At 38.0% G+C, this 25,936-nt stretch overlaps 1 protein-coding gene across 1 annotated transcript in view; it reads left to right on the top strand.

Moving 5' to 3' along the window:
- The first annotated feature begins 4,478 nt into the window (after window positions 1-4,478).
- The window catches only part of LOC306859453 (adenylate cyclase type 6-like), a 51,090-nt gene continuing 29,632 nt past the window's right edge, over window positions 4,479-25,936 (top strand). The window contains exons 1-2 of the mRNA XM_079400476.1: window positions 4,479-4,710; window positions 7,739-8,663. Of these exons, the coding sequence (XP_079256602.1) occupies window positions 7,740-8,663 (924 nt within the window). The 5' untranslated portion in view covers window positions 4,479-4,710; window position 7,739. The remainder of the gene's footprint in view (window positions 4,711-7,738; window positions 8,664-25,936) is intronic.

Genomic DNA, 25,936 nt, shown 5'->3' with positions numbered 1-25,936 from the left:
TAAAGCTTTATCTTTATGAAGAAGTAAACTACAATGCCCTCTTCTGGCACTTTGGAGCATATATGCCTTATAGCTTATAGATTTTTTTTTTTTTTTTTTTTTTTTTTTACTTATTTGATTGTAATAGTTAATTTTTTGGTGACTTTAATATTTATAATTATATCTATTAATATTACAATCACCTAAAACTGTAAAATTGTACTTTTAGCACATATGCTTTGATTTTATATGCCATCTTTAGCTAGATTTATGTGGCCAAACAAGATTTATGAGTAATGTCACTATGGATGTACTTTCAAAACAAATGTAATTTTAAAGGAAATGGACAGGAATGTGGCTCAGTAAACACACATACACTCACACCCTCTTAAGTGTTAAAACCTGCTGTCTTATTTATGACAACAGATCTGAATCACTGATCCAAGAGCAACTTTATACTCCTAAAAGTATAGCCCACCATAGACAGGAAAACTGATCTCAAAACAACACAAACTCAAACATTTACCTTACCTATATTAACCTTTAAACCTATATCCTTAATATGAAATAATAATAATACAAATAAAAACTTAATAACAATACAAAAACTTGTAAGAAAAACTATCATTAATCGTACTAAAAAACTTTAGTTTCAAGACCAATTCTCACTATTAACTAGTTGCTTATTATTAGTATCCATAGCCTTTTATCTACTAGCAAATTGGTTGTTTATTAGTACTTATGAAGGACATATTAATGGCTTATTCTACATGACCTTTTAAATCCCTTTATCCAACCCCATACCTAACTTAACAACTACCTCACAAACTACTAACAAGCAGCAAATTAGCATTTTATTGAGGCAAAAAGTTTGGTCCACAATTGGTCCACCAAATAAAATGTGACCAAAATAAATCATAACCGAATAGCTTTTCCTGCTATATAGAGAAAAAGATAAATTTTATAAGTGTGTTCAAAAGAACAGTTAGTTCAGTCTTCAAACTCGACTGGCTGAGTGATATTCTGGGACTTTTCGATGCTTTGTCTGTGTTTGCATATTGCAGACTTATTGTTCATTAGTGGGGGGGGAACTCCTCTGGCAGCCACTAATCGTCAGACACTAAAATCATGCAGCCAGTGTTGGGAGTCGATGTGACAAGTGATGCACTGCTGACAGCTGGACCCTGATTTGACTATGAAACAGCAGGGTGCTGTCTCTGTGTAATTACAGGGGATAAAGAGCTTTATTTGTGCTGTTTGTTTGTTTTGATTGTTTTAATTGCAATGATTGTCGTGCATATGCTTTCAACTGCCACGACGTAAACATAAACGTAAATATAAACTTTTATATTGTTTACATTATAAACAATATAAAAGTTATTCTTATCAAGATTTCACAGCAAAAAGATACATGAACCAGGACCTGAAGAATGATACTAAGAGGCTTTTTACTTGCTAAATAAGTACTATCAATAAGAAGACAGAAAGCATACCAGATTGTGTACAACAGGTTTTTTCCAGCAACGTTTTGATTATGCTAATAGTTTAGAGGCCTTATAAATTTGCATTTGATCAAATATGATAAAGTAGGCTTAATAGGATTAATGAGTACACTTCTATTCTCACAAGCATGGCCTTCTGGTAGCAAAAGAGCTGTTAACAGTATATTATCTTAAAGTTTCACTATTATAGTTCTACGATACTGCGGCTGAATCAAAAAAACGGCAGCGCTGCTCCCTCAGAGAGCACAGCCCTACCTTAAAGCAATGAGGAACCTATGAAGGGCAAAGATCTGGCAGTCTATCCAGACCTGTTTCTCAGCTGAGCATTAGACAAATAGTACTGTATTTACTTTACCCTTTTTCATGTCTGCCGTCACCACAGAACAGCAAAGCAACCAGCGGTGTACAGCGGCACTGAATTACAATTGTGTAAACACAGCAGACGGAAATCATTCCAAGCTTTTGTGTAAATTAAAAGCAGGCCGCTCGTGTTTGTGTCCTAGTGTCTGTGTTTAGATGTTTTAATCAACATCATTTAGTGCTTGCAAGACACATATCCTTCTGCGCTTCATAAGTGGTGGGTGTGCCGTGTTAAAATGAAACAAGTTTGTCTTCATTAGGTAGTCTTTAGGATACGTACTAGCTGCATTTGTCTTGGCTTGTTCCCTGTCTGTTCAAATGTGCGTGGAAGTATGTATACCAAACATTTACACAATAGCCATTCATAGTGTTATATTTGGCTCTCTAGCCATTTGCATAACTACACAGCTCAGTACAGCTGGAAATTTGTCTAATATGTTCAATAGAATTCATTGCAGTGCATCATAAAAACTATTCGTTTGGATAGTCATATAGGGCAATTGTTGAATGAGTAACTGCAAACGGTTTACCTTAAATGTGTTTTTATGAGACCGTCTATAGTTGCATAAGTCAGTATGAGTTTGAGTCACTGCAGCAGTTTGGCCTGCAGTTATTGTTGTCGAAAACATAATGATATGATATGATCATAATGATCACGTTCTTAGAATGATAAGAGCAAGTCATAATTACACTACCGTTTAATCACTTGCTCAGCAAGGCTGCCTTTATTTGATAAAAATACAGTAAAAACAGTAAAATTGTGAAATAATATTACAATTTAAAATAAGTGTTTTCTGTTTGAATATATTTTGAAATGTAATTTATACCAGTGATACAAAGCTGAATTTACAGCATCATTACTCCACTCTTCAGTGTCACATGATCCTCATTATTCTAATATGCTGATCGATCAATTTAATGCAACCTTGCCAAATTAAAATAATAAAAAAAGAATAAAAAAATCAGTAGAAAAATTACTGACACCAAACTTTTGAACAGTATGTACTGTTAGAAATGATAGAAATTTGTTACCCATTCTCAATGAAAAAATGCCCAAGCAGCATTGCTCATAAAACGTTAACCGTTGCTCCGTGTATCATCATCAGCCTTAGAGTTTATTTGTTTTTTATTTGGTTATTTGGCTTCCTGCTTATAATGGCCTTGATCACTTGGCAGGGCATGCAGTATGGGTCTGGGGTTTGGGTTGGGTGTCTGTGTGGAGTGCCACCAGAACCTCTTAATATAGCACACAGGAATGCATAAACTCAACTGTGGCAAACACGAACCACAGATTTGCAAGTGATCATGTGAATCACTGATATCTGATAACCTACGACATACCCATACTGCCACAGTTTCCTCTCACATTTCTATCCAGCAGTATATTGTGCACTTAATGGAAAGCGCCATCAGTATGGGTGCAGCGGACAATAGTGACTTCCAGGCTTTATCTTTGCTATCTGATATATTATAGAGGAACTTTGGCTGATAAGCATGCAATAAAATAGCCCATCCTCCCCCCACCCCCTAAGGACTGTGTCATTTTTTTCCTGTGAAACAAAAGTTAAATGTGTTCAGAAAAGTGATCATAGTTTTAGTGATAATGACATAAATTATGAACCAAGCATGAAAAATGTCCAGAGTTTTCAAGTTATTAGATTTTTAACAAAAATGTAATTTGTACAAGGGGGCGTTTTACCCCACAGACTATGTTCGAGAAAAAATTCAAATGTATATCTATCTATCTATCTATCTATCTATCTATCTATCTATCTATCTATCTATCTATATAATTTATTTATAAAAATATAAACTTTTTAAAATAAATTCTATTCATTTTTTTATTAACATCTTTCTGTCAGGAATGTTTATTTTATATTATATATATTTATATTTATCTTAACTTTGATATTTGTATTTGTATATTGGTATCTGTATTAAATATTGTGTAAAACGTAAGTTATGGTTTGAATAGTTCACCCAAAAATGAAGTTTTCATTATTTTCTCTCTTTTTTTCCACCTTCATGTCGTTCCAAACCTGTATGACTTTCTTTCTTTCTTCTCACTTGGTGATATTTTGCATGGTGGGAAATCAAATAACATTGTAGCCCATTGACTTCCATTGTGTGGACAGAAAAAAAAACACTTCTCATATAACACAATATCAAAATATCTTGAAGCAAAAAAGTCGCACAGGTTTAGAATTAAATGAGTAAACAGACAGTATGGTGAACTGTCCATTAAGGGTTAGTAAGTGATAATGTAATACAATATGTGGGATACAATCCCAAATGCATCACAATAACAAAGCTTCTTTCGTCTGCCTCATTTTGATCACTATATCTATAATGTAATAATGTAAAACTAATTTTTTTTTAAACATTTTGCTCTAAGAGTCTGCTTGTGGTATGTGACTTTCAAATAAATGCCATTGGTTTGGAAATTTTGCTGTGCAATATAGCCTAATGGTGGGTTAAGTGTCCAAATATTTTGGCTGCCACTATAGATAGATAGATAGATCGATAGATGTCACCTGTTTGAGCGTCTGTGGGTCTGTCTCCATATGAGAGCAGAGGAGGAGGAGGAGGACAGGTGAAAGCAGCTGGCTGTAAGGAGCTGCTTGTTCGCAGGCCTTTAGGGGGAGTGTTGAGACGCGTGGAGACTGAGACTGGCACCGCGTCTGTGTGAAGGGGGAGAGGCTGGGAAACGACGGGAGCGCAAGCGAGGCAGAGCTTCACCGTCTGTGGCCCTCTGTCCCCTCGTCCTCGATGCCTGCAAAAAACACATCGCCCAGCCGATAACAAGGACGCGGAGCGATCGAGGGAGAGACGCCACCGCTGTAGCGCCAGAACCAGAGAGATGTGCACGGTGAGTCATATCTTTTCTTGGGTGATCAGTCATGTTTTATGTAGGGCTGCTTTCTAGTATGATTTCTGATGAACAAACGTTATACAAGCGTTTGCCTTGTATAGAGGACATTCGGAAGAGTCGGGTGCGTGCGTGTAGACGGCTTTAATGCAGCATTAGCCCTGAGTTTTGACATGGCGAATAAGCAACGGCCAAATGCAACACCCCTCTCTCCATTCTCACCAGCGATGTCTATTCAAGATTAAATGCAACGCCTGTCTTAGCTCGCACTGCTGATGTTGCCCTAAAGGTCGAGCGCTCCCGCAAAATATGTGAAATAACATGCAAAACCGCAGCAGCTGCCGGTGTCTAAATAGATGTCATGCGTGAGGCATAAGGCTTGATGTTCATCTGATGGTTGAGTTGTGCGTGTTTGCGTCCGTAAAATAAGGCGATGATGACTGATGCGTTGGAATGTTTCGCGCGTTATGATCCCTATAACATGTCCACCGCAGATATGGACCGAGTGGATGTGTGCACGGCCCGTTGCGCGCTAGAATTGGGCTTTTTTGGGGTGAAGGACGGGGCTGTGTAGCCCACACTTGTCGGTCGGGTGTGACATGCTGTGTTGCACAAGTATCCGCACACTGTTACAGTAACAGCCTCGACACACACACACACACACACACACACACTGAACGCTGAACACACACTCAGTGTTATGTAACGAACGAAACATCTCCAAACGGCCTATGGGAGAAATGCTGCATAGTTCTTCTGGCAACATGAGCCATCGATGAAGCGCTGAAATTATGCAGCATGCATATGTTATTATATATATATATATATATATATATATATATATGTGTGTGTGTGTGTGTGTGTGTGTGCACGCGTCGATGCTTTCTAGCGTAAATAGGCGTTTTTATGTTTTCTTTTTAAATAGAAGCACAATTTGACTAATGCAGCTGGCTTGCATAGGAGGAGACGGGGATTTAAATTAATAACAGATAGTGTTGAGACTGATGCGACATTGCGATCTCTATATTTGCATTATGTAACATCAGCGCACGGCTGCTGAAATGTCGTGCAAATGTCCAGGAGAGCGCCAGCGAGGATGCACGATACAGATACAATCACATAGGCTATATATGTGCCGTTCTCATCTTTAGTATGGCCTCAGATTCTGAATATGACTCAGAGTAGATTGGTTATGAGCTTATATGTATTGTGTACTGTGTCATTAGAGCGTTGTGTCCTCAAAATTATGATGTTCGGTTCGTGAGTGAATCATTGGTTTGAGTTGGATCGATGAATCGGTTCTCAGAATCGAGTGATTCGTTCATAAATCGGACTGAATCGTTCCAAAGCGATTCTCGAGTGAACTTGCTGAATTAGAAATAGCATACTAGCACTAAACACTTACTGTTTCTATCATACTATATGGTATTTCATTTGTGTCTAGAACCATTGTGGTAAAATTAAAGTTAGTTTAATGGATGCTTTTGACATTTCTGGTTTTCTCAGAAGTGGAAGTTGTAACTGGGTTAATTTAGGCTAGTAATAAACAAAAACATAGCCTAAATAGGCAAAAAAGTGCTCCCATTTGCGCCAGTATCAATAGAAAAACTGACGAACGCATGTGTCTTTACAAAAGAGGAAAAAATATTAACAGATTGTTCGTACTGATCAGAAGAGAGAAAGATGTCAACTTTGCCGTCATTCCCTCAGCTGTTAGAAACACCAGTTTGGTAAATGTACATAAAAAGTTAGAAAATTATAGATTTACAATGTTATTAACTGTGGAAAGAGATACTTTAATAGGCATAAATGCTACTGGAAATAACTTGGTTAACAGTTTTATCAACAAACATATTAAAATAGCCAATTTTATTGAGAGTTATTATTATTGTTAAAAAAGTGCAATAATGAGAGATGTACATTAATTTTACCATTGAAAATTTTATTTAGCTTCCAAGTTTTTTATAAACTGAATCATAGCTGCAACAAACTGAACTAGGATACATGACATTATAATAAACAACACACATACTAATAAAACGTAAAAATAAAAACCGTAATTAAGATTGTATGCTCTATTTGCTAATTTTTATATGAATATTGTTCATGTGTTCGTTCTGCTGGTTTAGGCCTGCTAGGACTGAGTAACTGGATCCATTTAAGATGATCACTTCTTACCTCTGTAATCTGTCATTGTCTGATTAGGCAGGATATATCGAGACTTTTGGATTAAACAGACAATTACCATTGATAGAAAGTGGCATGTGACCTCCAAATTTAACATGCTGTACTAAAAAATGTGATGTGAATATATATAGTAAAAAATATCCTAAAATCAATAAAGAATAAAAACCATTACAATATTGAAATTCATGTAAAGAAAACTTTGTTAGGTAGTTTAGCATAATGTTTTATTATTATTTATAAGAAAAAACATTTTAACAAAACTGCTTCACTGCTTAAAAATGCATTTGTCTGCTGTCGTGTGGACTCTCCAAGATATATTTATGAATGGATAATTGTTGATGCTTGTAAAAACCAAAAATTATTTTTATACAGTGTATTTAAGACCTTTTTTAAAAATAAAATTAAAGGTGTGAAATTTTGAGTACAAAAACAGGTCCATTATCAATAGTATAGAGATGCATGAAGCACAGAAGGCCATTGCAAACTAAGCAGCTTTCGGTCAGTGTGGCGAATTCATGTGACCAATTTTAACACAAGTTAAATCTGCATGGGGAACTTTTTCTCCCTCATGTGAATTCCAGATTCCTATTGGAATGACTGGATTTCACCCACAAAATTTTGCAGAGTAAAGATAAATGTGAGCATACCTTAAGGGTTAGAGAAAGTATGTTATTACTTTTTACTTAATGGTCACACCACCTGACAATGTAGAGTCATCAAATGTAATTTTTTCAAAACAATCTTGAACCAGCAGTACATTTCTAAAGCCTTTTGAACTACATTTTTTGTCGGCCATTCACCCGCATAAACATGCATGTCTCTGACTTTGGATTTCCTATAGAATGTCCTGGATCAACGGCTTCCTAGTGGCCAGAGTGGATGACCGTAAGACCGCGTGGGGCGAGCGCAATGGCAAGAAGTCCAAGCGCAAGGTTGGCTCCTCTCTCTGCAACCCACGCTACATGAGCTGCCTGCGGGACGTGGAAGCCATGGAGCCTCCTCCCCAGCCGCCCCACGCTCAGGCCACCCGGTCCGGAGGAGGAGGTACAGGTGGGGGCAACTTCGGCGTGCGCTGCGTATGGCAGGAAGACCACTATGGGAAAGTGGGGGGTGGGGGGGAGGGGTTGGGGCTTAAATCTGTGGACCTGGGTTTCGAGGACGGCTCGGTGAAGGGCAGGAAAGGGGACGGCTCGGGTTGCGACGGCTCCAGCGAAGACACGGGCAGCGGCGCGGGGTCGGTGACGGCGGCGGACTGCTGGCAGCGGGTGGTTCGCGTGTTCCAATCCAAGAAGTTCCAGTCGCGCAAACTGGAGCGTCTCTACCAGCGCTACTTCTTTAGGCTCAACCAGAGCTCGCTCACGATGCTGATGGGCGTCTTGGTGATCGTTTGTGGGGTCATGCTCACCTTCCACTGCATCCATGGACCGCCCGATGTGGTCTATGCCTCTGTGCTCTCGGTGGCCATGGCCCTGTTCTTGGCACTAATGGTGGTGTGCAACCGAAACGGGTTCCACCAGGACTACATGTGGATGGTCAGCTACCTTGTGATTGGAGTGCTAATCGTGGTGCAGGTGTTCGGGGTGCTGATGGTGGCCCCCCGCAGCGCCTCCGAGGGAATCTGGTGGTCCGTCTTCTTCATTTACATCATCTACACGCTGCTGCCCGTGCGAATGAGGGCGGCAGTGGTCAGCGGAGGAGTGCTGTCCTCCATACACCTCCTCACCACATGGAGGATCAATCAGGACGATGAGTTCCTCTGGAAACAGGTAGGCCGTTTTAGTTTATCCCAATTAAGCTTCAGATTTGACTTGTTGTATATATTCCTTTGAGTAGGATGACTAGAGTTGAGAATTGAGAATAGCTCCATTGAAAAAAATACTACCTTTGAAATGATGTATCTTTAAATTCATCCCATTTATATCATCACCGCTAGAGTCATAAAAATGCAGATGCATGAGTTGGGCTGCTGCATCATGTCTTGCACTCTTTTTTGAGCGTCCCATCACAAAATGTGCCTTTTCAAGTTAAAAATAGTCCAATTTTGAAAGAAGTGAGATCTGCTGATTTCTGTTCCATTCTGTTCCTCTCAAGGACACATTTTATGTAAAAGCCAAGAAATGTGAATTGTTTGGGGGTTCTAGTTCAGGGGTCAATGACGTCATCTTTTAGTTGTTTGTTTATTTAAAAATACTTTAAAATGCTGCACAATGACTTTCTGAAGTTTCTCAATTGAAATGAAACATATCCTGATATCATAATGAAGCCTTATTAAAAGAAAAGAAAACGTGAAAATAAAATCTTAAGTATTTTAGCATCGTCTTTTATTATTATTTCTATTAAAATCAAAGTCACTTGATCCAGACAACATTCTGAATTTTACAATCAAAAAACAAAACAGGAAATTATATCATAAAAAAGAACGCTTGCAGACACTCATGACTGTGCATCAAGGTCAGTAAGTCCTTGAACTATTAGATAATTAGATTTTTCTTTAATCCATGAAAAGGCTCAGGTTTTAAAATGTAATGTGGTGCATCTCCCCAGAAACTTAAAAGGTTACCTGTTTTTTTTCTAGGCTTGATCGTGTTTATGGGGTGCAGTCTAACGTGTTAATGCTTCGCTTAAAAAAAAAACATTATTTTTCACATAATTTGCATACACTATTCTAAGAACCGTTGCTTTAGAACATTGATTTCTGAAACTTGTGAATCCATTAGAATCATTAGAAGACAGAATCGTGATTCATATATGAATAGATTTTTTCGTGCACCCCTAGTTTTGATGGCATGGCAACAACACTTCCTCCATGGCAACAACACTTTACTCTTCCCAGGGGTGGGGTTTATGTACATTTCTGGGTTTATGATGTCACTAACTCGGGAAGTAGCTCGTTGTAGTCCCTACCAGCCATAACTGTAGGCATTAAACTGCCATAATTTTGAAGGACAATATCTCCATTTGCATCGTAACTTTGCAGATATTGTTTATGCTCTAACAGCAACATCACACACTAACTAAAGTTAAAAAAGTGAAATCACTATCAACCACCCCTTTAATATTTGTGAATTAGTTTATTATAGATATAAATAAATTTTTAACCTAGAATAATACACATTTAAAATAAATGTATTTAAAAACATTTTTTTTAATATTTTTTGACGATGGTTTTAAAAATATAAATATAACATAAAACATATAAAATGTGGACTTTGCACTAGGGATGGACGATGTGGGCTTAAAAATGTATCACGATATTTCTGGTATTTATTGCGATAACGATATCAATGACGATAATTCAGGGAATTCTGTTTCTTTAGAGTAAAGTATTATCTTTCCTATTTTTACACAAAACAGGGTGTTGTGAGCATTACTGAGTACAAACGTAATGTAATGACTGTTTAATTCATACTGTAAGCCGGAGGGCGCCCTTGTGCAGAAACTCCACATATGCATTGCAGAAGTAATGGTGGTGGTTGAGGAGAGACCCCCCCACATGATTGTAAAGTGCTTTGGGTGTACAGCAATACACAATAAAGTGCTATATAAATGCATCATTCATTCATTCAAGTAACTCAAGTGACTACGCTCCAGGAAATCCCTAATATGGACAAAGGTATCCAGTTATCACTGAATAAAATGCACAACGGAGATAGAGAAATTTTAACTGATGAAACTTGAAGACAATAAACATATGATTGCACAAATATATGGTTTATCTGTGTTCTTCAAGCAATCTTGGGTATTTTTATAAGGAAAGTATGTTTATAATGCAATGCTAATCGACATAGCCTTTATCACTGTCTATATTACTATCATTCTGTAATATGAAACCACATCTGGTCACAAAAATAAATTATTTTTTTGTGCACTGTACAGCCCTAACCAAACCAGTTCCAGATTGTAGAAGGAGCTCCTCATTTAGTGATAAATCCTGAATTTCACGTCCACCTTCCGCAATGTCGCTCTGCACGGTCGCACACAGAAACAACTAGACTTTATCGTTATTGTCGCGGAAAGACAAATTCTTATCGTGGGGAGAATTTTTACTGGTATCACAAACGATAAGATATCGCCCATCCCTACTTTGCACATGTGTGTTCAAACTAGAATTAACTAGTTTTTCCTTTTCTTTATCATGGACAGTCATACTTGTCATTGACCCCAAGACTGATCAGTTGACTTTTAGTTCACTAGTTGCTTTTGAAAGTATCTAAACATGAAATATGTTGGGATAATTGCCATCCTTAATGATGACTGTACTTATCCCCAGAGAAAAATTGTTGTGTGTTGTTAACTTAGCAGAAGCAAATGTATGTAATAATGTCACACAGCACTTTCATAATTTCAGCAAAGATAACTGTATTAGTTATTTAGGGTTTTATTTTTGTTTAATGAGTTTTGACTGCTTCCACCTGTCTATAATTATGTTTCTCTTCTCATATCTGTATTTCAAGGGCAGTCCCTTGTCCTGGAAGTGTAAAGACACTGTAGAGCGTCAATTTTGCAAATGCTCAGAATTGAATTCCACCATGGTAATCAGTCACCTGATCATATGTACACTTCCACCCACAGCGCTGACATTCGTGAGTTTGTTTGAGTTACTGTTAGTGTCTTTGGTGCATTAGCACGATTGAGAGGCAAGTCTTGCATGGACATTTCTCTTCCTTTGGAGTCGGTGGCACTGTATCCAAGTGTCTATTAGTCACAGCTGCCATTTGGTTTTGCATACTTAAACATGTATTAAATGGGTCATAACAACATAAATAAAAGTTGCAGTGACATTTTGAATATTAGTAGACAAAAACAAAAGGATAATGATTTCTTGTCAGTGCAGTGTGTTATTTTATCTGTTAATTGGTAACCTGTTGCTGCGGTAGCCATTCATTTAATGAATGGATTGTGTCCAAGTTGAGATAGGGCATGGCAGCAGTCAGTGTGACTGGTCAACATCATGTGAACACACTTGCCCAGCAAATGGTTCTGCTCTCACAGTATTGACTCAAGTTGGTTAACAATCTGTGGATGATCAATGGCTGTAAAAGTCATTTTAGAAGAATGTAGAATTAACAAATATGGGTTTTTCAATATGTACAGACTAGGAATGTGTTTTCTAAAGCATTGTAAGTTTAAGGAGATTGTATTGTGCCAATGTTCCAAAATCTATTTTAATTTTGGGAAATGCAGCAAAGGATGGCTGATGACTGATATAATGTGGATGATAGAAGATGAGATGTATATAAAATGGCTGAAATTAAACACTCATTTTTCCACAACATGTACTCAAATTCACTAAAATATTTTAACATTGAGCTGTCAGTAGATTTTGGAATTGACAGATTTTTTAAATTGGCAAAAAGAAATGCTTATTGACTGATCTCAGAATTTACAAATGTATCCCATATATTTATCAAAATGCTCATCTACAGTTTTTTTTTCTTATTGACTAGCTAACTGCTGTGGATATTTGACAGTTCTCCTGAGGTAATTGTAACATTATGTGACACATTGTTTTCAAGCTGTTTTTTTTATGTCTTTTCACATTTGATTCCCTGATAAAAGTCCCGCCTCAAACACATCGACCAAGCAGAAAAATTTATCAGCCAATGCCGATATTTAAAAATTGCCAAATACCGGCCGATATGTCAGCCTTGGCAATATATCGGTCAACAACATGTAACTAGTAGTTAATAGAAAGAGATATTCGGTTCATTTGCTGCTTGAGCTGAGGTGCTACAGTGATCTATCTCACCACGTTTAAAGGAATAGTTGACCCAAAAATGAAAATTACCACATGATTTACTCACCCTCAAGCCACCCTATGTGTATATGATTTTCTTCTTTCAGACAAATACAATCGGAGTTATATTAAAAAAAAATTCTGTCTCTTCCAAGCTTTATAATGGCAGTGAATGGGTGTTGAGATTGTCCAGCATATTCTCTTAAACACGAGTATGACAGTTAGCGGAAGCTAGAGATTATGGTTTATAAAGTTGTAATTATGGTTATTTTTCTTGCAAAGATTCAATTCAGGAGGCCTTTATTAACCCCCCCGAAGCCATGTGGAGTATTTTTATGATGGAAAGATGCACTTTATTGGACTTCAAAATCTTAACACCCATTCACTACCATTATAAAGTTTGGAAGAGCCAGAACATTTTTTAATATAACTCTGATTGTATTCGTCTGAAAGAAGAAAATCATATACACCTAGGATGGCTTGGGGGTGAGTAAATCATTGAGTAATTTTAATTTTTGGGTGAACTATCCCTTTAAGAGCATTAAAATGCCATTAATTTATTTATGCCAGTTTGAATTTTGAAATTTAAAAGCTGAGACTTACTGTATATCAAAAGTAAAAAAGCACAAAGCATATTGTGTGTTTATAGTGTTTAAGCAAGAGTGTTTATATAAGTTTTGTTCACATATCAACTGAAAACAGCATAGACTAAAATATTTAGCAGTTGACACGTTACTTTTTGTACTTTGTCCATGTTGTCTGCATATTTAAACATCAATGGTTTTGGTCCTCCTTTTTTTGCCATTTCCACCGAAGATTTCTGGTTGCCAAAATTTCAGTGCATAACTACTGAAAATTTTAGCATTTTACCACCCCCCAAAAATGATGTTTTAGTCAAAAGTGTTTTTTGCTTGTGAATCATTTTGCACTTATTCAATTGCTGACATCTGGTTGGTTGAGATGTCTTTGGAGAGCAGGAGTTTAGATGGAGGGCGTGTTGTTTGAAATAAGGAAAATGGTGGAAATTAGCAAACTAGCTCACAGCAAAAAATTCAATACATTTGGTACGAACAGGCCTTTGGTGCTCTTGTGTAATGTATTTGTTAATATTAGCATGTATCATCTGTACGGCCTGTGTAACGCTAGTATGTTTGAAAGCACTGTGCCAGGCTTTGGCTGTGCTATCTGTGTTGTTGTGAGTCAAGCCAAGGACCTCGGGGGTAGGATGAAGGTCAGGCAGCGTGGTTGAATGAGCCGCCTCGGCAGAGGAGATCCTTTTCTCTCCTTGCGCTCCTCCCATGAAAATACCAGCATCATGAGAAGCGCTGTCACTAGGCCTCTGTGCTCCTACACAAGGGACACTTTGTACTTTTCTTCAGGGTGGGTGTGTGTGTGTGAATTTGTATGTGTGTGAGGAGTTTTTGGGGACAGGAGGAGGTCAGTGTGTATGAAGGGAGGGTCACTGTGTGACCACAGCATGTTGAGAAACTATTTACTTCTACTGTACAAAGTAGTGGGAGAGAATGGGAACAGGAGGTCATTTCATTATAAACAATCAGGAAGACAAAGCAGAACGTTTGGCTCCATTAACGCAGGAAGGAACGTTTGCTTACAACACATTTCCATCTTTTAATTAACGGGTTAGCAGATCTCTGTGAGGAATCCTTGCCATAGTGGAACACTTTGTAGTATAGCTGGATTATTTACATTAGTCTTCAATGTTTGCAGTACGTCTTTGCCATTTATCACAAGCCTTAACATTTGATTAAGTCAACACATATTAAAAATGACTCTCCTTTTTTTTAGATTATAAACTAGGTATTTCTGGGCAAGTTGGTCTTGGATATTAGTGTGTGTGGATATTAATAAATTGCAGGTGTTAAGAAAGGATCATGAAATGTAAAAATAGTAGTTTTGGTTTACATAGAAAATAATTTAAATTTATAAAAGCAAACAAAATATGTGTTGACAGCCATGAACTTACATTAGTCTATGGGGCAATAATAATGGAGTGAGTCATTTCTGTAAACAAGCTCTTTTGTTTGTTTTTCTGAGGTAAAGAGTCAAAATTATTTTCTGTGCTAATCTCTATAGTCTAACTTGTATTTTATTCACTGTATTGCTTCAAGGTTTTGATATGCTTTGGCCTTGTCAAAGGCGCTGTTGGTTGTCATTTTTTAAGTCATCAAGATTCGGACTAGTTGACCATGTAATGTTTAGACTCCATGAGTACAACATTTTTTTTATTTTTTATTCATTTTCATGGGGGACAAACATGAGAAAATAGTATATTAGATGAGCAGTCTTTCATTTTTAAGAACATGGTTCACCCAATGAAAATGGTATCCACCTTCATGTTGTTTCAAACCTATATGACCTTCTGTGGAACACAAAAGAAGATATTTTATTGAATGTCCATGCTGCCCTTTGCCATTTAAATAAACAGTTTACCCCAAAATTTGCTAAAAATGTACACACCCCCAGGCCATCCAAGATGTAGATGAGTTTGTTTCTTCATCAGAACAGATTTGGAGAAATGCAGCATTACATCACTTGCTCAGCAATGGATGCTCTGCAGTGAATGGGTGCCGTCAGAATGAGAGTCCAAACAGCTGATAAAAACATCATAGTAATTCACACCACTCCAGTCCATCAATTAATAACTTGTGACGTGAAAATCTGCATGCTTGTAATAAACAAATCCATCATTACAATGTTTTGACTTTAAACCATTTTAGCCAAAATATGAGTCCGTAATCCATACAAATGCTTCCCCCAGTAAATAAGTCCATCCCTGTTATCTTCTCACATCAAAACCCACCAATGTATTTGTTTAGAAATGTTTTAGATTGTTTTTGTTGATAAACGGTACTTAATGTGTGCATATTTCTCTCCTGAATTGTTCATTGGAGAATGAATAGGAGACTTGTGTTTAAAAAAATCTAGGTTTACAGTCACTTTACAGTTCATAGCAATTTTATGTAATGTATTCATAAGAATTCTTATGATCTATTTTATTCATATTCATATGACCTACTCATGCCCCACTGATGGTGATGTTTATGGCTGCAGGTTCATGCTTAGGTTTTTTTTTTTTTTTTTTACAAATCATGCATTTCCTTCCTATACTGTTCCAATACATGTATGGCTATTTAGTGGAATTATATTTATAATATATTTAAAAATATATATTCAGAATCAAGTAATAAATTTTTTTTTTTGTTTTTCAGTTTTTTTTTTACTTAAAATTTGTATACGTAAAATAAGATTCTTTGTGGAAAATACAACAATATTTCACACAATGTGAAAATACAGTAAAAACAATCAAAACAACTTGTGTATGATAAATCCTGATGCAAGAAAGAAAATGCAAAATACTTTATTTAAAAATCTGTATATTGTTTAACATTTTTTTCCCAAAATGGTACAAGGAAGTGTTAAATCTCCAATGATAAATTCCCAATAAAATGTGTCATGTACATTTTAAACTACCACCTTGTTCCTTCATAAATCCTTTCAACCTTTGTTGCCAGTCATTTTTTTAAGGATGAGCGAACGCTGATGACACGTGCTCTTATCTCTAATAGGCTGAAGCGGATCTGTGTGTAGATTTCTCAGAAAGCTGCAGTGTTATACAGGCCAATTTATCCTGCAGTGTGGACACTGCATCCAGGCATTTCCCCTTTCCTCTGTGACTCATTAAACCAGCGCACCATCCCTGCTGGTTCTGCTGGTGTGTGTCTGAGTATGCCTGTGATCTGAGACTTACCGATGGTTTGCAGCCATCCCGGTGGTCCGAGAGGAGTTAAAACTGACCACAAGAATTACAACTGGGTGTCGTTAATACCACGCTATAGATAGGTCCTATTTATAGAGCAATTCATACAGTCGTAAATCTATTTTTAAGCTGTGCACGTGCACATGCTCACTCGCTCTCGTACAGATTATTTGTAGTACATTGATGCCGAAGGGGTGTTTGGATTCGGGGCTGATGACTCAGAAATGTCGTTTCAAGTCTTATGTTAGCGTGTATGTTTCAAACGATCGCTTCACGCCTTGTTTGCTGCTTTGTTTTGTCTATACATATGTGCGTATTTGCATGCGTGTGTGCTCGTGCCAGAGGGGGGTGATCTTGAGTGCATTAGTCTTCTTTAAAAGGCATAATTCACCCAAAAATAAAAGTTCTGTCATTATATTCATTCATGAGTCAAAGGCCATAAGAAAAGTGACAATGTCTTACATTTCAGGAGCAAACTATTCTTTTGCTATACTGGAAAATATAATGCAATATGTTAAACTACATTTCCATGTATGGAAAAATAGTGCTTATTTTTTCATACTCTCTGAATGGGCCATGTCTGGCTATGATACATAATTACAAATAAAAATATACAGCATTGAAGAAAAAACTGCACTACATTTTTATATCTTTTACTCTTTCATGGGTTTACATATTCATAAACTTTTATCTCACTTTTTATAAATGAAAATTGTATCACATTATAAAATTTTTCACATATACTGTAGATCTATATAGGTATATATTATCTATATAAGTATATAAGCAGCCGTAGATCTATATAGGTATATAAGCGCGCCATCTTTTTTAGCAAGGTGGCGCCGCTTTGTTCGGACGCCGTCCAGGTCGCTCCGCTAAGATTGTGTTTTTATCTACTTTTTTACTTAGTTTCACCTTCTCTTTTTACACATCTCACGTCGGCACTGATCACCTATAACAAAGAAACACTTTTGGACATTGGAAACCGCTACACTAACCTGTTCCAGAACACTTTATCCAGGAATCCTTCATGGCCTCTGGAGATTCTTCGGAACGCAGAGATGAACAATAACCCCCCGAGGCGAAGGATCAAGAAACACTGCGGGAAATGCGCTGGGATTCGAGATAGACTCAGGAAAAGGGCTCACAGTCCTCCTCTTCCGAGCATTCTGCTCGCAAATGTCCAATCCTTGGAGAATAAGATGGACGATCTTAGAGCCAGAATTAGTTTCCAACGGGACATAAGGGACTGTAACATCCTTTGTTTGTCAGAAACGTGGCTTTCGTCCATGGTCCCGGACACTGCTGTTATGCCAAGTGAGAACTTCTCTGTTTTTCGGATGGACAGAACAGCAGAGGCCGGTAAATCCAGGGGTGGAGGTGTGTGTTTCATGATTAACAAGAAATGGTGTGATCCAGGAATATCTCCATTCTGTCGCGTTCCTGCTCGCCTCATCTGGAACATCTTTCCATTATCTGCCGCCCATTTTATCTGCCCCGGGAGTTTTCATAGATCATTGTTACTGCTGTGTACATTCCACCACAGGCGGACACCGGCTTGGCTTTGTCTAAACTTCACGATGTGCTCAGCGGCTACATTAGCAAACATCCTGAAGCTGCCTTCATCATCGCGGGGGACTTTAACAAAGACAACCTCAAGCAGGTCTTGCCAAACTTTTATGAACATGTATTCTGTCCAACTAGAGGACCAAACACACTGGATCATTGCTACACTCAGTTCAAGAATGCCTACAAAGCCCGCTCACTACCGGCTTTTGGCAAATCGGACCATGCCGCCATTTTCCTCACACCGGAATATAAACAAAGGCTCGTTTCCGATCCTCCGGTGCAGAGAGTAGTGACGCGCTGGTCCTCCCACTCAGAGGCAATGCTGCAGGCGGCTCTTGATGACGTCGACTGGGACATGTTCCGGGCGAGTTCTTCTGACGTCAGCGAGTTCACGGATGAAGCATTAAGCTTTGTAAACACGCTAACCAAGCAAGCTACAGAAACAATAACGATAAGGACATTCTCCAATCAGAAACCGTGGGTGGACAGTACAATCCGTGCTGCGGTTAACACACGCACTTCAGCTTATAATGAGGCTCTTCTGACCGGGAATATGATCGAGTACAAAGCATCGTGCTATGCTCTCCAACGTGCAGTAAGAGCCGCTAAACACAGATACAGAGAGAGAATTGAGTCTCATTTCCAGCTCAATGACTCTCAATGGATGTGGCAGGGACTGAGGACCATCTGTGCCTTCGGAAACAAATCCTCCGCTGAGGTGAGAGCAGATCCGTTGCTGGCCGACGAGTTAAACACCTTTGGCCGCTTCGATTGCAACGGCGGCTCTGCCGTCCAGCGCGTCAGGAAGCAGCAGGCAGAGCAGCGATGATCCTGTAATCACCGTGACGGAGGATGAGGTTCGGAGGGCGCTAAAGAAAGTGAACGTCAGGAAAGCAGCCGGACCTGATGGGATAACCGGCCGTGTTCTGAGATCCTGCGCTGATCAGCTCGCTGGTTTGTTCACGTCTATCTTTAATGAGTCCCTTGCTACCTCCGTGGTTCCTACCTCATTTAAAAAATCTGTAATAATCCCTGTGCCTAAGAACAATAAACCCTCTTGCCTGAATGACTCTCACCCAGTTGCCCTCACATCTATAGTCATGAAGGTTTTTGAGAGACTTGTAAAGAGCCACATCTGCTCCTCCATCCCTGATACTTTGGACCCTCTTCAGTTTGCCTATCGCCCAAACAGATCTACGGACGATGCCATCTCTCACGTCCTCCACTCTTCCCTCGCACACTTGGACAGCAACAATGGGAATTATGTAAGGCTGTTATTCATTGACTATAGCTCAGCTTTCAATACTATAGTCCCCATCAAGCTAGCTTCTAAACTCACAGACCTCGGCCTAAACTCCTCACTCTGTGACTGGATTCAAGAGTTCCTCACCGGCAGACCTCAAGTGGTGAAAGTTGGCCAGTTCACCTCAAACTCCATCACTCTGAACATAGGAGCCCCACAGGGCTGTGTCCCCTGCTCTACTCTCTCTACACGCATGACTGTGTGTCCTCTCACAGCTCCACATCTATTATCAAATTCACTGTTGATACTGTGGTTCTGGGCCTCATCTCCAACAACGATGAGACCGCATACTTGGATGAGGTAGAGAGACTCACATCATGGTGCCACGACAACTGTCTCTCTCTGAATCTGAGCAAAACTAAAGAGCTGATCATGGACTTTAGGAAGAGACAGCAGCAGCCCTACACTCCTCTTATGATCAGTGGGACCCCTGTGGAGAGGGTGAGTAGCTTCAAGTACCTCGGTGTAAACATCTCTGTGAACCTGACTTGGACTACACACATCCAAACACAGGTTAAGAAAGCCAGGCAAAGACTGTACCATCTGCGACAGCTGAGGAAATTCAGGGTCTCACCAGCTATCCTGAAAACTTTCTATTCAGGGACCATAGAAAGTGTATTGACTCAGTGCATCTCAGTGTGGAATGGAAACAGCTCAAATCAGGACTGCAAAGCACTACAGAGAGTTGTGCGCTTAGCTGAGCGCATCTCAGGGTCTGCTCTCCCCTCTCTGCAGGACATCTACCTCAAACGCTGCAAAAGTAGAGCTGTTAAAATCATCAAGGACTCAAATCACCCTGGTAACCATCTATTCACTTTGCTTCCATCTGGTAAGCGCTTCCGTAGCCTGATGGCAAAAACTGAGAGACTTAGGAGGAGCTTCTTCCCCCAGGCCATCAGGCTCCTAAACTCTAACTCTGTGTCATAACATCACTTGACTCCATGTTTATATCAATAAGCTATTCATAATTTTTTCTACCTCATATTGCTGCTATTTACATACCCTGTACAACTTTTTTGCACATTCTTTTGCACATTCCTGTTATTTTACTATTTATGTCAACAACATACTGACCTGCACATTTATATTTATATATTTTTTATCTTTTATTTTATTTTATTTTTTTCTACTTTTCGTTTTCTTAATATTTGCATTCTATACAATAGCACTGTCCTTGGAGCGGACCTGACTTACATTTCACTGCTGGTTATACTCTGTATAATTGTGTATGTGACAAATAAAAATCTTGAATCAGTTATATTACTGAATAAAAAATTACATACATTACAGTATATAAGTAAATATGTTGTTGTTTTTCAATATATGAAAAGTGGCAATTCTGATGTATTATTAAATATATTGTAACATATTAACACAACACAATATTTTCTGTGTATTATTAATTAATACACTGTACATTAATTTTATGTATTGATCATTACTGTGTAAGGAAATACATTTTCTTTGCATAAGGGTTGAGTCAGTGAATTATTTTTTTGATCCGGTTCACAAAATCTGTCTAAATGATTCTATCATGAACTGGACTGATCCTGTTCTTCCAGCAATATGAACAATGTAAGTGTGAGTAAATAATGACAGAATTCCCATTTTGGGCGAACAATCTCTCTTTAATATGTTTTTTTACAGTTAATCTTTTTTTTTTCTCCACAAGAGGAAACTGGTGAGCGAGTAGGTCAGACTCTGGCGTGTGAGTCATGGGTGTCTAAATATTGGTTGTCCAGTACAGATTTTATTCTTAGCCTGTTTTATTTTGAGATAATGATGTTAGAGAAGCACCAGCATCAACACATGTCTGTTGGGCTTTGAATATTGTATCGGACGGTGGGGGGCTTTTGAGTCAAAAAGGTTGAGAAGCACACATTTAGAGTCCATTGAGTCCAATTTAATGTTTAAAATAATAATTTAAAAAATTCTACCATTTGTCCTGGTTTCGATCCCCTCCAGCCAGAAGACTGTCAAAACCATCTGTTTTGTGTTGGTTTACTTTGGGGAATTTCCTTTCTCTTCCTGTCTAATATTTCATTGTGACAGACTTTGTGGCCATAGGTCATGAATACACATTGGCTGGAGACTAGTGAGACAGATCTTAAATCTAAATCTGATCAGTTTCACATTATCATCTATGGGACACATTTTTTAACAATAAAAAGTGAGAAAATGTCCCATATTTAAGCTCAGATTCAGCATTGACAGCTGGTCACACACCGGGCACTTCATTCTGTATTCTGCATTTCTCAAGTTCAAGGCACCGCAGAAAGTCAAACATACTACTGAAAAATGCCTGGGTCATTATATTTATTAAAAACTATTTGGGACAAATATTATGTAATTTAATGAAAACCCATGTGATTGGCACTCTATGAGAGATGTGACACTTGTCCAGTACGAGAGCCCTTTCTCATGAGCAGTAGGAGCTGTCACACTATAGGACTGCAACCCAAATTTTCTGACACTGCAAGAACTTCATTGCAAAGACCATTAATTCGCCATCTGTGAACATGACCCACTAGGCGATCAAATGTCCTAAACAACAGAAATCCTTTAGGATCCCAGAAATTAGCAAAATTGTGGCCAAAACCATACAGTGTGCACCGGGTTTTGCAAGCCATATCTAGACACCCCAGTATCATAGAGATTTGTGCACAGGCGATCACCACTCTCATTTTCTTTAGAAAATATTGAAAAAAAATCTATTTGGAGTGGCTGACTTTTTTCATATTAGTTGAAGATGTGGTTACTACAGTGAATTCTGTCTGAAAACTTTGTCATGAACCAGTTAGATTTTATTTTATGTATATATTTTAATTTATTTTAATTCAGAGATTTTTTTAATTTGTTTAGTGTTCATTTATATTTTAAAATACCAGCGTTGTTACTGTTAACAAACTGCATTTTCTTAACTAATGAAAAATGACAAAAGCACAAAACAAAAAAGACTGAAACTTAAAGTAAAATTCAAATGAAATCTGAAAATATACAAATAAAAGCTTGATTCTATAATAGTATATAAATAATAATAGCATTTATGTTATCTTTTGTTTATTTATATTAGTATTTATATGTAAGTAATAAAAACTAAAATAATACAAATTTATTCTTAAAATGTCTTTGTTTTTGGGAAGATGAATTAGAGCAAGGAAATACAGATAATGTAACGCAGGAAATAAAAGCAAAAGAAGACAAAAGTAAAGCGTGAGAAAGCTCATGTTAGATCACCTGCCACTTTTTTACTTCCTGAGGGAATAAAGTTATACTTCTCTTTCTTTCTCTCACTTTCGCTGTCTTTCAATCTCTCTGCTCTTTGCATCCATCTTCTAAACCTATGAGTTGGTGTCCTCTCTCTGAAACCAATTAGCACACAAAATCCACGAGGCCCAAACAAACACGCTCGCACATACACAATAGAATCTCCTGTTTCCTCCAGCCAACACCCTCCCTCAGGGCTCTCCTCTTCGAAATCTTTCTCCTCGCTCTTGAACACAACAGACATCAGCTGCTGTGTGACAGAGTGTGTGTCTGTGTGTGTGAGTTGGCAAAACTGAATTACATTTCTCAGTTCAGACCTTTTATTAATTACAAATCATGTTAGCAGCTTAAATGAATTATGTGGGAAATGTTTTCCACAATGCACTGACCACAGCGCTCAAAAATGCCTGCTTGTACTCTCAGGGGAAGAATTGCTAGTTTCTTGCCTTTTCTCAGTCTTTCTGTTTGCAATTTGCTGCCTTTGAGTTCATATTTACCAGATGGTGTCATGTTTTGCCGGCGTGGATTATATAATAAGTCAAAATACCAGTGTTGTTATTGTTAACTAAAACTAAAACTATTAAAATCATTTTTTATTGATTGAGATAAAGCTGGCATAAAATAAAATATAAATATTAGATGGAAACAATTTCCTTGGAAAATAACTCAAATAAGATTATGTTGAATTAAAGAGGTCATATGATGCGATTTCAAGTTTTTCTTTCTCTTTGGAGTGTTACAAGCTGTTTGTGTATAGATAAGATCCCTGAAGTTGCAAAGACTAAAGTCTCAAAACCAAAGAGATATTCTTTATAAAAGTTAAGACTCTACCACGTCCCCCTAAAACAGCTCATTCATTGTGAGAGCGAAAGTACTTTATTTGGGCTTCCAAAAGGGGACACAACTAGAAATCAGTTGTTCAGTTGTATTTACAACACTGTTCCAGAACAGTTCAACCCAAATATTAGAGTGTGTGCAGCGCATTTTATAGAGGACTATTTCCTGAACCTGGAAGAGTAACCTACACTGCTGGCTTGCACATAGGCTGTTTCTATAAAGTGAGGCAATTCCACCTTTGCAAGGACAGTTTGGTGCTTCTGACTCACAGCCTGTAAGTACGTTTTCTTATTTAAAGAATTTGCCACTGACGATTCAAACGTGAGTTTTGAGCTGTGTAGAGTAGTGCTTGTTTGTCGTTTCTCCGATCACAAATGCAGACATGGTAATGTTTACGCAACGCCTAAAAAGACACTATAAGTCATTATAATCAGTAATTATGTCCCCACTGGATGCAACAAATTCCTTGTTTATAGTGGGTCTATTGTTTTTGTGTGGTCGTGCCGGGACACAGCTTCACAATACGGTAAGGGGGCGTAACATTTAAATGAAATCTTATGGTACTAAATTATATTTATATTATGGAATAGTTATGATCTATTTATTACCTGTTTATAAAGTTTTTTTTTTTTTTTAAATGATAGAAGTTTAAGTTTATTATTATAAAAATACACAAAAATAATTTTTATGAAATATATATTTACCAAAACATGTTGTTCTATGTGAAATGCAAAGCCATAATTCTAAACAAGTTGTGTTCCGTATTTGAGGTTGATATCTCAAAAAATGAGCTTTCAGTAAGATTTAGTTTGGCAACACCAAACGTTTCCACTAGATGAAATTTGCTTCCCGTTCATTTCCAGTCCAGCCATTTTTTGACTGTAAGCAGAACAAGTGTGACTATTTTTGCAGGACCATTTAACAAACCTTTACAAAGTTTTGTACCATTCCGATAAAGTAAAAAATTCTTAAAAACAAAACATACATTTTTCTGTCAAAAATGACAAAATAGATAACCATTTCAAACAGAAGTATGCAACATCTGGTCATGTGACCTACTGTAGCAGTTGGTCATCTGGGTATCAGAATTCGTATTTGCATACTTTGCACAGTGTCTGCTCTGTATAGTGCAAAAATAGTAGTATTGCAGTATGCATCTATGCAGTACTAGTGTTTTCCAGAGCAGGGGATGCTGGGAGGTGTAGTCTGCAGCAGAAAGTCTGTGCTTTCAGTCTGAGGTGAATGTGATACTCTCGTCTGTGCTTCTGTAATGAATAATTACTGTCTCCAGCACGATATCGACCGCATGCTAACAAGGCCAATGATACGTCCGCCCAGAATCCACTGTGGACATGAGGAATGTTTCAGCTGCTGATACTAGATGATACATTTTGTTCACGCCTCAGTGTTGGATCATTTCATCCAAAAGTTGTTGGACCCTATCAGTTTATATAAATAGAGTCAGTGGGGAAAGCTAATATGAACCTGAGCTCCACTGCAGTTGGAGGGGGATTATGGGATGGGTGTGGTGCCATGGCAACTGTACACATTTAGAAACGCCTAACTTTGAGACTGTAAGTTAATACTTCAGATACTGAATGCACAAATGAAAAAGATCAAATATGACTAATGAATTGCTCATAAAATGTTTTCAAAGGTATTCAAAAAAAGTTAATGCAATCTTCATGTAATTCTCATTTTTTCTGGTCTCAGTTGATGTGCCTAGCAGAACATGGGGAAATAAACTCAACTTCCGAATAAATATACCGTGATGGTGTCAAGGTGAAACCCTCGCTCTTCCTCCTAAAACCCGCTCTGGCCTCTTTCAGTTGTTTTGGTCAACATTTTCACCACACAGGCTTATCTAGTGACCAGCAGGCGGGGGTTTGTCTGACTCTGCACTTTGCTATCATGGAAGTTGTTTTATTTTGTGCCATATGCAGGATAAGAGATTCCAGAGAGGTGTTACACTCTGGTTGCTCCAGCCGTTCATACAGTCTTGTATGGAGAAACATTCAAGTAAAGCTACAAGTTAGTTTAAAACTCAGTACTTAATTTAGTTGCACTATTGTCCTGGGTAGAAAGCTCTCCATAATTTAATTGATGTTTATTTATTGGCCACAATTTGGTATATATATATATATATATATATATATATATATATATATATAAATATACAGTTTCTAACAGAAGTGAGTGCACCCCTCACATTTTTACAACACTGAAGAAATGACTTTTGCTGTCCCCTCAAAATAACTCAACACACAGCCATTAATGTCTAAACCGCTGGCCACAAAAGTGAGTACACCCCTAAGTGAAAATGTCCAAATTGGGCCCAAAGTGTCAATATTTTGCGTGGCCACCATTATTTTCCAGTACTGCCTTAACCCTCTTGGGCATGGAGTTCACCAGAGCTTCACAGGTTGCCACTGGACGACGGAGCTGGTGGATGTTAGAGACCTTGCGCTCCTCCACCTTCCGTTTGAGGATGCCCCACTGATTACCTTTACCCTCAGCTTCTTTAGCAAGGCAGTGGTCATCTTGAGGT

Source organism: Barbus barbus (assembly GCF_936440315.1).
Source record: "Barbus barbus genome assembly, chromosome: 40".
In the NCBI taxonomy this organism is placed as follows: Eukaryota; Metazoa; Chordata; class Actinopteri; order Cypriniformes; family Cyprinidae; genus Barbus; species Barbus barbus.
This window is presented reverse-complemented; position numbering and strand designations above follow the sequence as displayed.